Source organism: Grus americana, chromosome 2 (genome assembly GCF_028858705.1).
Source record: "Grus americana isolate bGruAme1 chromosome 2, bGruAme1.mat, whole genome shotgun sequence".
NCBI lineage: Eukaryota > Metazoa > Chordata > Aves > Gruiformes > Gruidae > Grus > Grus americana.
The window spans coordinates 78318699-78336568 of NC_072853.1; the positions used below are offsets into that span (position 1 = coordinate 78318699).

At 41.1% G+C, this 17870-nt stretch overlaps 1 protein-coding gene across 1 annotated transcript in view; it reads left to right on the forward strand.

Annotated features, from left to right (window-relative positions):
• MTRR (5-methyltetrahydrofolate-homocysteine methyltransferase reductase) overlaps positions 1–17870 on the forward strand; it is a 33934-nt gene that overhangs the window by 4586 nt on the left and 11478 nt on the right. The window contains exons 4-8 of the mRNA XM_054815999.1: positions 7010–7163; positions 9196–9313; positions 10406–10772; positions 14339–14461; positions 16095–16248. Coding sequence (XP_054671974.1) covers positions 7010–7163; positions 9196–9313; positions 10406–10772; positions 14339–14461; positions 16095–16248 — 916 coding nt within the window. The remainder of the gene's footprint in view (positions 1–7009; positions 7164–9195; positions 9314–10405; positions 10773–14338; positions 14462–16094; positions 16249–17870) is intronic.

Genomic DNA, 17870 nt, shown 5'->3' on the forward strand with positions numbered 1-17870 from the left:
GCCAGTTCACACTGGATAACACTCAAGTTGTATTCTAGAAAGAAATTAAAAACTTGGCTGAAGCAAGGAAGTGACTTTTTATTACTTGCTGTTATCCAGGGGTAAGGATCTGAAAACTGTTAGTGTCTGTCTAAAAAGCAATATCGACTGTAATTTCCTTTACAAAGCACTTTCAACTGTATGTCCTAAACCAAAAACATTTTAAAAAAACCCAACTAAACAATACTTGATAGCCTGGTATTTCATAGGAGATGAGCAGAAAATAACACCCAAAAGAGTTTTTTTTCATGCACTTGAAAATGTGAGAAGTTTATAAAAATAATTTAGTTCCCTTTTAGCAAATTGCTTTCTTGGGGATGACTATGTGTTGGGTAGCTGGACATCTGCTTTTGAATGAATGTTCCCTGAGTATGTAGCAGAACGTTAGTAAGACACTTTTATGCAGCCAGAAGGGAATGTGAAGATTGTCCTTATATTCTTCCATTTAATTTCTTCTGCATTTGACAGGTTTGGAGATTAGTTTCAGGAAGGCAGTAGGCAGGATATTTCTAGCCCTGTTATTGGTCTGCCACTTGAATAAATCTATTTTGTCAAATTTGACAAGACAGCTCAGAGCTGTGAGTTATTGATGAGGTAGAAAGATGTACTGAATTGAGAATCTGAGAATTGGGCACTGAGGAAAAAAAGTAATTTCTGCAGCTTTGTAGATTTCATCACTTAAGCTCTTCCTTACCCTTTACTGTTAATAAAGAGAACTTCTAGAAGATTAAGTGTAATTGGGGAGGGGAAAGCAGGGTGGCATAACGTACTGGAGCAAGAGCTTACTTGAATTTTCTGGGGCCTCTTGTGAAGTCCTCTGGGCATGTTAGATCTGACAGTTTATTCCACAACATGCACAGTTTAGAGAGGTGTGTATGCTTTAGGAGAGGAAGTAAAAGGTTTCTTTTTTGTTCATGTTTGTCAGTTAGAAGGCCTATCTTTATGTAGCTGTTGGGTATTTTTCAGACCTTGTCATAGAATCACTGAATGGTTTGGGTTGGAAGGGACCTCAAAGATCACCTAGTTCCAAGCCCCCTGCCATGGGCAGGGACACCCTCCACTAGACCACGTTGCCCAAAGCCCCATCCAACCTGGCCTTGAACACTTCCAGGGATGGGGCCTCCACAACCTCTCTGGGCAACCTGTTCCAGTGTCTCACCACCCTCATAGTGAATAATTTCTTCTTAATATCTAATCTAAATCTGCTTTCCTTCAGCTTAAACCCATTACCCCTTGTCCTGTCACTCCATATCCTTGTAAACAGTCCCTCTCCAGCTTTCTTGTAGGCTCCCTTCAGGTACTGGAAGGCTGCATTTAGGTCTCCCCAGAGCCTTCTCCTCTCCAGGCTGAACAACCCCAACTCTCTCAGCCTGTCTTCATAGGAGAGGCCCTCTGATCATCTTTGTGGCCCTCCTCTGGACTCGCTCCAGTATTTCCATGTCTCTCTTGTACTGGGGACCCCAGGGCTGAACACAGTACTCTGGGAGGGTTTCATGAGAGAGGTGTAGAGGGGCAGGATCACCTCCCTCGACCTGCTGGTCACACTTCTTTTGATGCAGACCAGGATACGGTTGGCTTTCTGGGCTGCAAGCGTGCGTTGCTGGGTCATGTTGAGCTTCTTGTCCACCAACACCCCAAGTCCTTCTCCTCAGGGCTGCTCTCAATCCATTCTCTGCCCAGCCTGCAGTTGTGCTTGGGATTGCGCCGACCCACGTGCAGGACCTTGCATTTGGCCTTGTTGAACTTCATGCAGTTCGCACAGGCCCACCTCTCCAGCCTGTCAGGGTCCCTCTGGATGGCATCCCTTCCCTCCAGCATGCCAACTGCACCACACAGCTTGGTGTCATTGGCAAACTTGCTCAGAGTGCACTTGATCCCGCTGTCCATGTTGCTGACAAAGATGTCAAACAGTGCCGGTCCCTACAATACTGACCCCTGAGGGATGCCTCTCATCACTGTTCTCCACTTGGACATTGAGCTGCTGACCGCAACTCTCTGAGTGCATCCATCCAGCCAATTCCTTATCCACCAAGTGGTCCATCCATCGAATCCATGTCTCTACAATTTAGACACAAGGATGTCATGCGGGACAGTGTCAAATGCTTTGCACAAGTCCAGGTAGATGACGTCAGTCACTCCTCCCTTATGCACCAACGCTGTAACCCCATCATAGAATGCCACCAAGTTTGTCAGGCATGATTTTCCCTTAGTGAAGCCATGTTGGCTGTCACCAATCACCTCCTTATTTTCCACGTGCCTGCTCCATGATCTTGCTGGGCACAGAGATGAGACTGAGTGGTCTGTAGTTCCCCAGGTCTTCCTTTTTCCATTTTTAAAAATGGGGGTTATGTTTCCCCTTTTCCAGTCAGTGGGAGCTTCACCTGCCACGACTTCTCAAACAGGATGGATAGTGGCTTAGCAACTTCATCTGCCAGTTCCTTCAGGTCATGTGGATGCATCTCATCAGGTACCATGGACTTGTGCCCCTTCAGGTTCCTTAGATGGTCTCGAACTTGATCTTCTCCTACAGCAGGTGGTTCTTCATTCTCCCAGTCCGTGTCTTTGCCTTCTGCAACTTGGGTGTTGTGGCTAGAGCACTTGCCAGGGAATACTGAGGCAAAAACAGTCATTGAGTACCTCAGCCTTCTCCATATCCCAGGAGCTTGGGTTGCTTATTATGGCAAAAAGGAGGCTAAGGAGTGACCTCATAGCAGCCTACTTGAGCCAAACTCTTCTTGGCAGCAGAAGACTGTACAACCAGAGACAAAATCCACTGAGGTCTCCTGTTTCCTTCCGGAGAGGGCCCACGTTTTCCCTAGTCTTCCTTTTATTGCTATAGAAGCTTTTCTTGTTGCCCTTGGTGTTCCTGGACAGATTCAATTCCAACAGGACTTTAGCTTTCCTAACCTGACCCCTGGCTGCCTCAATTTCTCTGTATTCCTCTCAGGCTACCTGCCCTTGCTTCCACCTTCTGTAGGCTTCCTTTTTGTGTTTGAGTTTGCCTAGGAGCTTCTTGTTCATCCATGCAGGCCTCCTGGTGTTTTTGCCTGACTTTTTCCTCTGTTGGGATGCATTGCTCCTGAGCTTGGAGGAGGTGATCCTTGAATACTACCCAGCTGTCTTGGGCCCCTCTTCCCTCCAGGGCTTTGTCCCATGGGACTCTACCAAGCAGATCTCTGAAGAGGCCCAAGTCTGCTCTCCTGAAGTCCAGGGCAGTGAGCTTGCTGTGCGCCCTCCTCGCTGCCCTAAGGATCTTGAACTCCACCATTTCACGGACACTGCAGCCAAGGCTGCCCTTCAGCTTCACATCCCCTACCAGTCCCTCCTTGTTGGTGAGAACAAGGTACAGCACGACACCTCTCCTCGTTGGCTCCTCTGTCACTTGGAGAAGGAAGTTATCATCAATGTGTGTCAGGAACCTCCTGGACTGCTTATGCCTTGCTGTGTTGTCCCCTCAACAGATATTGGGCTGGTTGAAGGCCCCCATGAGGACCAGGGCTTGTGAGCCTGAGGCTGCTCCAATCTGTCTATAGAGGGCCTCATCCACTTGGTCATCCTGCTCAGGTGGCCTGTAGCAGACCCCCTCTATAGTGTCCCCTGTCCCTGCCTTCCCTTTAATCCTGACCCACAAGCTCTCAGTTGGCTCCTCATCCATCCCCAGGTGGAGCTCCATGCACTCCAGCTGGTCACTGACATAGAGAGCAACACCCCCTCCTCATCTGCCCTGCCTGTCCTTCCTAAAGAGCCTGTACCCTTCCATTGCAACACTCCAGTCATAGGAGCCATCCCACCATGTCTCCGTGATGCCAGTAAGATCCTAGCCCTGCAGCATGTGCATGTCTTCAATTCCTCTTGTTTATTCCCCATGCTATGTGCATTTACACAGAGGCATTTAAGTTGGGCCCCCATGAAGCTAACTGACTGGCTGGGATTCCTTTGTGCTGCACTTCAGGCACTCTCCTGCTGACCTGTGATCCTTCTCTTGTCCCTGGGCATCTATAGCTGGCAGTGGCATCAAACTGGTAGGAGTGGGATGGATTGAGGTTCCCCTACCATGGCTACTTTAGTCATCAGTTAATGGGAATTCTGTGAAGGTCTGTGGATGAAATAGGTGGCTACAGAGTTCAATAGTCATAATGTGATCCTGTTGCCATAGAAAAATAAATGGTCAGATACTGTTCATGTCTTGGAAACATTGGCTATTTCCAAGTAGTGTCTCTCACCTACACTCTCGTAAGTGAGAAAAGGTCATAAATCTTTGGTTGGTAACTGTGATTGCTTTTTATGCTTGATGAAAGACTGAAATGAAGTGGAAGTGAGGTAGGAGCAGTAAAGTAGCAGGCTAAATGAAGATCATCTTGGATCACAGTGCATGTAGTCAGCCTTGGATGAGTTATCTGAATAAGCACGTTTGCCATGATATGTGTTATTCTGGATAAAACATATCTGGGTGTCTGATCCCATCGTATTCCTTCAGCTGTCATTCACAGCTTGAGCACACTGCTCCCTGCTGTTTTGTGGCATTGCTGTCCTCAGCAGAGGTGTACTTTTGAAGGAAAGAGAAAGAATGGTACTAAGATGTAACACTAAAGGTATAGGAAGAAGTGGAAGGTAGAATAAAAAAATAGGTAATTTTGTAAGGTTCTTGTTGGTCTAGTGATAATATCAGACCTCCAAGTAATTGACACAAATTAATGCAGGACCTCTGTTGCCAAGTGTTTGGCTTCCAAAAGGTCTTTAAGTTTGCAGAGGAGAATGTGCAGTGGAGCAAGCAAGAATTTAGTGAACTACTCATATCTCTGTTCTAATACACCACTTTTTACTTTCTGAGTTTGTATATTTTTTCTTCTTCTTTTTTTTTTTTTGTAATGGAAAAGACCCTTGCATTTTTTACTTTAAGACTTTGCTTTTGTTTGTAAATGCAGTAGTCACCTGTGAAAATGCATTGCAGAAGCTTTTGTATTTGTACTTATCAAATCAGCTGTGGAAGTTTTGAAAATCCAGGTTGCTGCAACAGGATGCATAATGCCTTTTTTTGCACAACTTATAGTTCAGTTTTGAAAGTCTCTTGAATTTGTGAGTACTTGCAGTTTGCTTGAACTTGTAAAAGACAAAACCTCTGTTTGTAACATCCCTGGACCACAACTCACTGACGTCTGGCAAAGTACTTGAGGAATATCTGTGCATGCTTACTCTCTTCTCTTATACTTCTCTAGGCACCTGCTATTGGCCACTGTCAGAGGCAGGACACTGTTCTAGATGGTAATTTAAGTTGTTCCATGCAACTGCTCTTAAGTTCTTCAGGAAGGTTTTGGAAAAAATGACAACAGCAAACCCCCTTGATATTCTGTTTCTTTATGTTCCTAGCGTTTTTGGATTGTAGGTGTAAGGGGTAACTTTTTACATGGCTTGAGGAGGGGATAAAATTTGAGTGTTTAGAATGCAACTCCTTAAACTCAAGTTTTGAATTGCAGTCCTGAAACTGCTGGAAATGAAACATGGGATCTCTTGCAATCTTTATTTTTATTTTCTCATAACCCTACTATTTTATTAAACTTGGAATTCTGGAAGAGTTTAAACTGAAACCTGCAGGGAGCAGTAACAGGAGCTTGGGTTGCTTATTATGGCAAAAAGGAGACTAAGAAGTGGCCTTATAGCAGCCTACTTGAGCCAAACTCTTCTTGGTAGCAGAAGACTGTACAACTGGAGGCAAAATCCACTGAGTGTGCAGCCTGATAAACTCAGATTTGACACTAGTGGAGATGTTCTGGATGGAAGAGGCTGCCCAGAAAAGTGGAATCTCTACCCTTAGAAGTTTTCAAAATTCAGCCAGAGTCATATCTGACCTAATGCAGCATAGGCAGTTAGTCCCACTTGGAGCATGGGGTAGGACTAGGTGGCCTCCAGAGATCACTCCAAACGAGGTGTCTCTGATTCTGTGGAGCTGTGCTTCACATACGTCGCTAGCTGTCCGTGTGATTCAAAACCCGTAGGGGTGCTGTGAAAGAGCACGTTGTGCGTGTGACCTGACAGCGGACTAGCACAGTGCTGCAGCCCACTATCAGTGGAAAGCTGGAATCATCAAAGAAACAGAGCACTTCTTACTTCAGAAGTAATAAATGTCTGCATGAGACCTGAATTTATGGAACTGATGCACATTCCCCAATATAGGCAGGTTTTTTTGACCTGGTATAATGGGAGTAGCCCCTATAAAACCATGGGAAATGTGAAAGATTGGTATTAGCAAAGGGGAGAGAAACGAATTGGGGGCAGGGTGAAGAGCCCAGAATGAATCAAACTGTAGAGCACAGTGACTATCTCTGTTCAGAGCTACTTTAAGTCCCCCCCAAAGCACAGGGTTGGTTTTTTTTTTTTTTTTTTTGTGGCAAAGACAGATGTAACATGGAAGTTGTCAGAACCAAATGATCCCTGATGGAATTTAGAAATGATCCCCACAGTTTGTATGGCCACACCCCAGTTATCTGTTTGAAGTTATCAGGATTATGGCCAACTGTGTGATTGTGATCATATATACAAAAATACGTTTTCCATTTGACAAATACTGTAGGAGTTGTGTATTTAAGCAGTCTGAGTAGAGTTGTGAAGTATTCTTCGCATGTGTACTAGCCTTCTCAAAGTGCTGCCCTTCTGCATTTGTGTATGGGATCATAGGATAATTCAGGTTGGAAGAGACTTCATGAGGTCATCTCACAGCCGGGTTAGCTGAGATCAGAGCAGGTTCCTCAGAGCTTTATCCAGTCTGGTCTTGAAAACTCCAACCAGGATCATAAGTTGCATCCCCAAAATGATTTGTAATTACTTGAAAGACTTTCTGTGGTTTAATACAGATAAGATGAGATTAAACATTTTTCTGTGTACCTTTGGGAAAAGGAAGAGTGAAAAAGAATATCTAAAGCCACAAATAGGTATCAAATGGCACCTTGTAACTTACTTGTTCTATTACTTGTAGTATAACCTGGAAACAGAAAAGGATCCTGTAGTTATTGTTATTTCCACTACCGGTACTGGAGACCCACCAGACACTGCCCGCAAGTTTGTAAAGAAAATTCAAGACACGACTTTGCCACCTGATCATTTTGCACATCTCCAGTATGGATTGCTAGGTGATTTAGTATTTTCTATATTATTGCAGCACTTGTCTGCCAGTGAATAATTTTTATAATTTTTACTTGTGAATAAGTTGTTTGTTTGGGGTTTTTTAAGTGCTTGTAAAACATTTATTTTTATAACATGAACAGCTTTTTTGTGTAATGTCCTTTATAAGCAATAAAGGAAAAGTGTCACAGAAATTATCTGAATGTAAGCTACCAATTTAATTTTTTTATAGTTTAATTTTCTTTGCATAAACAAAATATAATATAAGCTATCTATAATTGTTGAAGTTTTAATTTCATGTCAAGTCTCTATGGACTAGATGAATTTACTTGACTTTGCAAGTAATTGGGCATTTTTGTATACAGAGGGAAAGGCAGTATAAAATGTTCTTAAAAATAAGGTTTTAAGATCATCCTATATACCTTGAAATTTTCATTTTTTTTTTTTAATTTTGAATGTCATATTTGTTAGTAGAAGGAGTGTAACCAGGTTAAAGATTGATATGCAAAATACAGATTTGGCAAAATGCATCTAATGTATCTTGAGCTGATGGTAAAGTCAGTTTGTTGAGTTTTCAGGTTGTGTTTTAACAAACTCCAGAAACTTCTAGTTGAACTTAGGTTATTTTTGCCTGACAACTTTAAGTTGATAGGTAGGAGTGAGGAAACTTAGATTTCTAGTGAAGAAGGAGTAGAACGAAATTTCTAGTGGATATATAATGTCAAAGTCTGAAATATATGTATCCTAATTATGTAGCATTTTGAGATGTTATGCTATTGCCTAGTTATACATTACAGTTTGTGAAATGGTTAGGTTTTTCATAGCTGACTGAATGCTTATATGCATATATGAAGATAAGCATTGTATAAATACTGATTTTTGTTGTAACAGATATTATTATAGTATCTAAGTTATAACATGTTTTGTGATTCTAGTCTAAAAAAGTTATCAGTTTTAAAATGGTGTCCATTTCAGCTTGTCCAGTGAAGTGTTCACTCGAAGTACTGTACTTGAGAGGGAGCAGAATTTTTTTTTTTTTAAAGAAAAATAAAACTGTTATAAAGGAGAAAGGAATAGTCCATTGTTAGGTGGGGGTGATAAGGATCTAGTGGTTTGAAATTGCATACAAGAAAGGGTCAGGCTGTGAAAAATTATGATAGGTAGGATAGTGAAACAGTTGTATGGATTACTTACAGAATTTGTGAACATTACCTAACCAGTGGTCTTTGGGATTGTTAGATAAGCACCTGATAAGGATAAGGTATGTGTGGTTGATCTCTTTTAGGGCAGATCACTGATTTAGTTGATCTCTTAAAATCTCAGGTCCTCCATGAACATACCTCCTGAGTCCACTGACTGTGTAACTGATAACAAAGTGCATCTTCTTCTAACAGAACATCTTCACAACTGTTAAAGGCCAGAAAACCCAGTGCAGTGAAGAGGAGATCTACAAAGAAATCTCCGATTCCCAGGGAGGAGGATCTTGGACCAGATTCCCTCTTGCACCTTTTCCTACATTTCTCATTTCAGATTGTTTAAAATCACTCCTGTGCTTGATTTTTTTTTTTTTTCAAGGTTCAAATATTTTTTAATGACTTCTAATACTCTGTCCCTTATGTTGTTGACACATATTAACAATTTTAACCTGAAGGTGAGGTAATTTCTTTTGGTAATTCACATATCAGTTTCACTCTAATTATTTCAGTTCCTTACATTTTTCCTTTAAGAGTGGTTTTGTATTTTTTAAGTCTCAAACTAAACCAACATTCTTCTGAAATGTGAAATATTGAAAGCAAATTGTTTTCAGAGAAATTGTGTCTTACATTTGTGAAGGAAGAACCAGTTTTTCAGCTCTACTTTGAGAAAAACACAATTTTTAATTTTTTTTTTAAGGTCATAAAAGTATCCTGGTAATATGTACTTTGCTATATCAGTTTCTTCTGTTTGCCTGCAAGAAAATCCTGTGTTATCTTTGCAGATTTTTGTCTATATAGCCTGGGTGACTGACTGACATGATTCCTCTTTCCTTGAATTTGCTAGGTCTGGGTGATTCAGAGTACACATTCTTTTGTAACGGTGGAAAGACAGTAGACCGAAGACTTCAAGAACTTGGTGCCCAGCACTTCTATGACACAGGATTAGCAGATGATTGCGTAGGGTAAGAGCTGAATGAGTTGGGATTTTATTTCTTCAAGATGCAATAATTACATGTGAATTTGGCTAAACATTCTGAACACTTTGAAATCAGTTGAACCTCAATACTCAGCACCTCACCTCACAGGAATGAATCCTGTCTGAACACAGTATGCCTTTTCAATCTCAATTGCCATTAAATAAAACTCCATTTTCAAAGTGTGAGTAAACATCTGTAATGCCTGGAAAAATTGAGAGTATTTAGCAGTTTTAGAAATTAAGTAATTCGGAATAAGTGGAGGGGTTTAAAAATGTAGCTTGTTTACTGAAGCAAATAAAAACAAATCTAGTTCCCAATACGTGCGGTACTGGGTAATAGGATCTCTTTCTGCACACGCATCAGACTTTTCTCTAAACTCACATCTTGCAGTATAGCTGCTTTAGGCAAACCCTGCAATGTTTTTTTTAATTTTCTTCTCTTTTCCCTAAACCATGCATTTTTTAAATTTTTATTTTTTATAACCACTATAGAGGAATTATGTAAGAAAGTTTTTTGATTGCTGTAGAGGAATTATGTAAGAAAACAAACTCCCTTCCTGTTCTGTTCCTCTTTCTGGCCAGTAGGCTGCAGTCTTGGCTTATTTATTTTGAACTGCAGATTATATCCGTTCTGTGCGTGATGATATGAGACAATTGAACACAAACATTACCATAACCATAAAACTTATATGCTGTGTTCTAAAATAATAAAAATGGAACATTAGTGTAAGCTATTTATGTTACTGTTACACAGTGAAAAGTTTCATATTTTGCTACCATGCCTTCAAACTTCCTGTCATAAAATTCAGCGTAAGAAAATAAAAATGAGAAACTGGAAGAACGAGGCTGTTACACACTTTATACTCTGTAAATTTACATAGTGGTCATAACTAAATGAAAATATTTTTGTAAAAAAAAGAATGTCGTCTTGGTAATAGCGGCAGATATATATATATTAAAAATGTAAAATTAATAGTGTTTTTAGCTTTTTATGGTCTTTTCATTATTTGTAAATTAACAGTCCAGTAAGTCACAATAAGTCAACCATTCCTTTCTCTTTTAATTCCTCCCTCCCCAGTCTGGAACTAGTGGTTGATCCTTGGATTGATGGACTTTGGCTTGCCCTCAAGGAAGCATTTCTATTGCAGAAAGAAAAACAGGGCATGAGCAGCAATGCTGTTTCTAGCTCTCTCTCTGCAGCCCCACGCGTTGGGTATGAACTAAACTTAAGCTCAGAAGTACAGAACTTGAAGCTAGAAGATGAAAGAGTGAGGAGTTCTGATGTTCTGACACAGAAACTGGTTGACATCCATCTTGTGGCTTCAGCTGGAGACACCGAACCTTCACTTGTTCATTCTGTCCCTCCTGTCTCTCAGTCTGCTCTTAATATTCCTGCCTTGCCACCAGAATACATAGAGGTGCAGTTTCAGGACACGCATGGTGAGGTAAGGACTTCATTCTGAATGATGAAAGCCTCCAGCTCTGGTAGGAGCATGAGTGTGTGCTCCTACATATAGCTGAAAGAGCAACAGGTTACTTAGATAAAGGAGATAACATCCCTGAACGCAGGAGGGTTTTGAATTGTAAGTAAAAGATCCATTTATATTGTGAAAATTTAGGTCCCACCATATGAGTTATGCACACTGATGTAAAAGTATAATTTAGCTAAATAATAATTTGATAAAGGAATGTCATTGCAGTGCCAGGCATGGAAGAATTAAAATCCTCAGTGACTTAGGATGGTAAAAACGTCTTCCTGTAGAAAGGACTACAGTACAATTTCTGTTCAAATTTTTAGTACTTGCTGAATGCCTTAAGAGGGTGTAAAATTGCTCAAAATCTTGCTGCATATTTAATAACAGAGAAACTTTTCATTGTAAAAACATGATCATAATTTTACTGTTGGAAACAAGATGAACTGCAGATTGAAAGCCAGTATGCTTTTCCTGTGAAGCCATGTTGAACAGACCTGCTGTACAAAGAGAAGAATTAGCACGAGCTGGTAATCATCTCCAGTTGGCATATGTAGTGTTCAAAATGAACTGGAAAGTGTGACTCAAACTTCTCTGGTTGCCTGCCAGAGGGCAGACATTTTGGTTATCTGTGCGAGGGAGCAAGGAGCGCTGGCTGCTCTTTAAGGGACAGGGAGTCAGGAGCCGAGTGTGGTTACGCGGCCAGCCGTGTTCTCCGATACCCAAGCAATGCAAACCAGGAGATGGCAGCGGGGATCAGCCAAGAGTGCGGATCATCAGACAAGTTTGTGGGGGTGAGGCAGGTCTGGGGCCAAGCTGGGAAGTCGGTCTGCAGATCCAGGCCTGGATCAACAGCATTGGTGGCCAGCCATGGGCATGGTTGTGGCTGAGATGCCAACCAGTATTCCTGATGGAGCTTGGGCATGGACTGAAGATCTCAGCTGAGCTGAGATGGGGCTCCTGGGCCCATGAGCAGAGGTAGGGGTGGAGGCCTCTGGTGAAGCTACTCAGGACCATGAAAGCCCATTAGTATCACCAGGGCCCTGACACTCTCTGTTAAGAGTGGCCATGGTAATGCTGAGACAATCACTTAGTCTAGCTAATATAGTAACCTAAGAGTGTATGAATTTAAACACTTTTAAACCTCATATTGTGGTTGGTCTTGCTCAGGATGTTGAATTAAATAATCCAAATTACTGAAACAAAGATTAACGATTTAGAGGTACTCTTTGATTAAAGACTAATACTAGGATTGAAAGTGGTGCTACAGTAGTTAAAAGAGCCCATTTTCTTATTTTAAAGTCATAGCATATATTCAAGCTGATCTCTGAAACAATTGATCAGGTTCGAATATTGATGGCTTAACTTTTCTGTAAATAGGAGAAAAAACAGCAAATGGAAAAAGCTGAATGTGTTAATCTGGAGTTCAGTGACAGATTAAAGATTTTAGTCCAGATTTCAGGTATAAAGCTGGATGGTTGTCTTGAGCCTTGGAAAGAATCAAATCCAGGTTTGTTTTTTTTCCCTTTGGCACTATTTTTGGCATACTTGCTAGACCTTGTCAAAAGTAGGTCCCATGTAGGGTCATGTTTGGTTTTACATGTATGACACAATTCATGTCCTTTTCTGGTATCTGACAACAACCATGGGTATTTTTTTGCCAAGCACAGCTGAAGTTGGCTTGCTTTGAAATCCATCAACTTCAGGTTGGATATCTCCAGAAAGAAACTCCATGCTGTTTAAAGAAGGCTGGGTACACAGACTCTCTAGTTACTTTTATGATCTATGTCCTGCGCTGTTGAGTCTCAGGGTTGAATTAACAAGCTGCTGCTTATTAGTAGCAGAGCAGTAACGATCTGCATCTTAAGCCTTTGTGGCAAGTGTAAGATAATACAATTTAGCTTAAATCTTGATCTCACTGTGCCTTGAACTTGACTTGGAGGGAATGTGAACGTAGACAATTATCACAGTGCAGCTGATGCATAATAACTTCATATGGCCCAAGCCACTAATCACCATGTCAAAATTTTAAGAGAATAATAAAACTTCCAACTACTGGCCTCCTTTCTCCTTTTTTTAAATAGGAAATGTTCAGATTTTTTAAATGTGGTGGTTTAACCTCGGCTGGACGCCAGGTGTCCACCAAGCTGCTCTATCACTCCCCTCCTCAGCAAGGCATGGAGGGGAGAAAAATAAGATGGAAAAAACAACCCCAAAGTAGTGAGTCAAGATAAAGGCAGTTTAATACAGCAAAAGGAAAAGGCCACACGTGGAAGCAAAGCAAAAAGCAGAAGATTATTCTCTACTTCCCATCAGCAGGCAACGTCCGGCCACTTCTTCGGAAGCAGGGCTTTAGTACATGTACTGGTAACTCCAGAAGACAAACGTAAAAAAACTCGAATACCCCTGCCCCATTCCTCCCCCTATCTCTCAGCTTCTTATTGCTGAGCAGACATCACATGGTATGGAATATCCCTTTGGTCAGTTGGGGTCAGCTGTCCTGGCTGTTTCCCCTCCCAGGGTCTTGCCCACCCCCAGCCAACTGCTGAGGCAGAGGAAGAAATGTTGGAGAGACAGCCTTGATGTGTGCTGACACTGCTCAGTAGTAGCCAAAACGCTGGTGTGTTACCAACACCTTGCTGGCTACCGATACACAGCACAGCACTGTGAGGGCTGCTGTGGGGAGAACTAACTCCATCTCAGCCAGACCCAATACATTAACCAATATTTTCTTAGTGGTAGAATAATTCCTTTCCATTTGGCAGAGTATTGTTGTGGACATTTGCTGTCTCTCCCACCTCTTTTCATTTTTGTCTGTATCAATCTCAGATGGAGCTTGCTGACAATAGTGATGGAGAAATGAGGGCTGCAATCTGATCTTCAAGTGACAGCCTTTGACAGAGGTGGTCTGGAATTATTCTTGATGCCCATTTACAATTCTTGGGGTACATTTTTACCTGTGTAAAAATGTTGTGGAATAACATGATGCTGTTTCGTAGTGTGGCGTTTGCTGATTAGCTCTAAATTTAACTGTAGTTTTTAAAATTCCTCTTATAAATTGCCTGTAATAGCCCCATATGCACTCCAAAGTCTTAATCTGTAAATCTGCAATGATGTTTTTAAATAGCTTCTGTTCTTACTTCTTCTGTCTGTTCTGTACATGTAGTAATCCTTTAATTAGGTGGGAGTTTTCTGGGTTTTAACATAAATGCCATTCTCTAATTGGCTATTTTCAAGGCAGCTCTTGAAAAAGAGAACAGCTAGCTGCATTTGATAGTGGTTTAGGCCCATTAGACTGTTCAAGCCTACTGACTTTTTATAGTTGAATATATGCATGTTACTGCTTGGTTGTCATTTTTAAAAATGTAGAGCAAAATGCTCTCTGTGTATAGGAGATTCATGTTTTTCCTCATTGTTTTGAATTGTTTTCTAAGATTGTTTCAAAAAAATTGTACCAACACTAATTCCTGTATGTCATAGTAAGCTGTCACTCAGCCGATTTGCATTTTTGGTGTAAGTTTTCATGTCGTCTTTTTCAGAATCCACATGTGTCCTCACTGATTTCAGAGGGACCAGCCTTTGAAGTGCCAGTTACAAAAGCAGTTCAGCTCACTAGAGAAGATGCGATAAAAACCGCATTGCTCTTAGAACTTGATATTGCAGTAAGTGATGGCTTTTTCTTTAGTGGGTTAAAATAAAAGATGAAAAGCATATGTGCTATGTATAATAACTGGAGGGAGGAAAATTATATGACTGTATAAAAAGAAAAAATAATTCCCTATACAATAGGATGTCAGCTTAGGCTTATCCATTTTCTAAATGCAAAGCTTGATTTGCTTGCTGAAAGATACTACTCCATGGAAGTCAAAACAGAAATAAAGCATCAAATTAATTTCTCTGTTGTTCCATGAATATTGTATTGACTGAAACACCTTTTTGAATGGAATTTGCAGTGGAGAAGGACAGGCAGGGAATATTGAAAATGAATAATACTTCAGTTTGTAAGTATACAATTTGGGGAATATTCAGAAACTGTATAATAAATTGTGACTACTCCTTGTGGTAGGTAATCTACACAAGTGATAATTTGACTAGTATGATCAAGTGATAAGAGTCGTTAGCTCTTAAGCACTGTTTCTGCCTCCGGCATTCATTTGCTCTGACTTGTTAACATACTCCTCAATGTTACCCTAGGTGTAAGAACTGGTTTAGTTTATTTCAGGGAAGATCATATTTTGTATACTGGTTTGAAGATGAAGGGCAGAGAGTGCTCGATATTACTTTACAAGAAATCTTTAAAAGGAAAATATATTGCTTTTGAGCAGCTTTCCAAATTTGTAGAATATTGCCATTGGGATATTGTGATTTTGGCAGTAACCTTTATTGGACTCTATTAGCCTAATCTGTGTCAATATCCACAGGACATCTTTAAATCTCAGTTATAAATAGAGTCTATTAAGTTTTGAGCTACTGAGTCTCTGAGATGACATGGATTTTTGCATATATTTATATGTACATGTGTATCCTGTCATCAGCACCCACTGAAAATTTGAACATTTTTTTCCATTCTCTTCCTGACATTCTCAACAGTTTGTGTATACAGGTCACCTCACCTGATGCGTAAGGGAAACACGATGATGCAAGTATAATTCTGTATGCTTCTATAACAGGCAGAAGCTTGAGTTTCAGGGTTTCAGCAGTTATGCACAAGAACCTCAGCCAACTAAGTAGAATCTAGGTCTTAAGATCTGAGATACCTTTTAATTTTCACTGTGCTCTTCTCTTGCTATTTTTCTTTTTCCTCCAGAAGATAAAACAGTTGGGGTCATTTCAGTCACAGTTCATCAAGTAGTTTAATACAGCAAATTTTCTTTTAGTGGTAATGTAGCTCTATACAAAGTTACATTAATTATAAGGACTTCATTTCTCTGCTCTTCTTGAAACAGAAAAGAGAGTACACCAGTAATTAATGATCTGGGCTGATTATATAACACATCCTCTTAATAAATATTTATTTTCCTTCTGTTTAGGCTGCTCAGCAGTTCTTACTAAAGAGTGTCCAAATATTTAAACCAGATAAGGAAAGATTTTTCTAATTAATAAGGTTAAACCTGAAAACAAAACATGAGTATTTAGTTTCTGATGTGCTCCAAATAGTGAAGTGCTAGTAGAGAGTAAAAGAACGCAGGACTTCCTGTGGCTGTGATAGTAGGAAGATTATTGTTAGGAATGGGGATGCTGTTGGCCTTGGCTTGTGATACAATTTAATAGAAATTATCTCATATTTTAAAACAGGATACAGTCTTTGACTACCAACCTGGAGATGCCTTTTGTGTCCTATGTCCCAACAATGTCAGTGAGGTGGAAGAACTTCTTCACATATTGGGACTTTCTGAAAAAGGAGAGTACTTCGTTTGTGTAAAGGTTAAGCAGGGCACGAAAAAGAAAGGTATGGTGTGATGCGCTGATCATGAACAAATACCCCTTTCTGTGTTGGTAGTCATTGGTATGCATAGTTTTGAATGTTTTTATCTTTAGTATTGGGACACAGCTGTCATTTCATGGAGGCATGTTGGAAGTCACAGAGATGTGTTAAAAAAGAGAGGACGCATAGAATGCTGCTGGTGGTTTTACTGTAGATGAGTTAGCTCCTGACTGGGAACTTGAGCCTGGCATTAGTGTTCATTCATCTCATTCTTCCTCTGTGCTCCTTTATGTTTATGGAGATGAGTCTTTAATCACATAACCTAAGAATCCTCCACTTGAAAGTAAAATCTCTCCTTGCACAGCACTTCGCATCAATCTGTTTTACATCCTAATAGGGCTGCATTCCTGAAGCAGAAGACTTAGTGCTGCTGTAAGGTGCCTTTTAGGGGCTTGTAGGTCTATGTAGATCTGTTCTGCTGAGTCTTATGATCCCACACCTCAGAAAGGGTAGCTGCAGGTTCAAGGTATGCCTGTGTACTGCCAGCTTGACCTGTGAGAATTATTCTTCTCTTGCCTTGCAATTGGCGTCTTAATGGTGCTGCTGAGTTGTGCTTTTAGTTCTGCAGGATGAGGTAGGGTTCTTTATTGTTCCCATGGCGAGATTTCCTGCATCGAAGGCAACACAAGTTGTCCTTTAATTATGACGTATAAATAGACCCCTGTTCTTGGAACTGGTGAGTAACTCACTTGTTAGTGAGGTGAGTTTACATGACAGGCCATGCTGTAATGTATCATATGGGATGTCCGGGCCCAGCTGAACCCCATCCTTGACCCCCACTCCAGTAACTAACCTCTGCTCGGAGGGGTCACTGGTAGATTTGGTGCAGAACCAGTGTCAGTTACAGCCTGGTCCCTGCACTGGGGATGAGCCCTGCATCTGCAGAGGTGGTCTGCCTGTTATCCAGCCCCACTGTGCTGAACCCCCTCCCCTTGTACCCCCTTTCTTGGGGAACCTCCATTGTCCTTGTTCCTCTGGGACAGACCTTGTCCAAACACACCTGCTTCTTCCCCTATGCCCCCCCATAGCACACCCACCCACCCCCAAGAAAAACAAAAAAAAAGGAAAAAGGAAAAAAAAGACATCCCAGGAGGGTCCCAGCTTTGTAACAATCTCCCTTTGGATCAGGGCTAGTGCTGAGCACCCTCAAACTCAAGGCAATGTCACCCCATCCAAGGCCCAACAGCTGTACACAGGCAAGCAGCAAGAGACTGGGTGATGGGGGGATTTCACAGATATGCTATGTCTACTGTTTACGCTATTTACAGATTTTACAGAATCAAGCACATCTATAAAGGAAGCAATTAAAAGGGAAGGTTATAGCAGAGGGGGAAGTAATAGAGGGCCAAAAGCATCAGACTTTCATAGGAAGTTGGGCTTCAAATTTTGTTCCTCCTGAAGGCTAGTAGGTTTTTCTGCGTAAATCGGAGCCCTGCTGCCTGACTGCATAAAATTTGAATTTCTCTGTAAGTTAAAGACAGTGTCAACAGCATGTTCAAAGTGAAGGTCTCCTTGAATAGGTACAGAGAGATATTGTCTCCTTCCTGCCTACAGTAGTTCCCTTTCTTCTATACTGATGTTGCAGG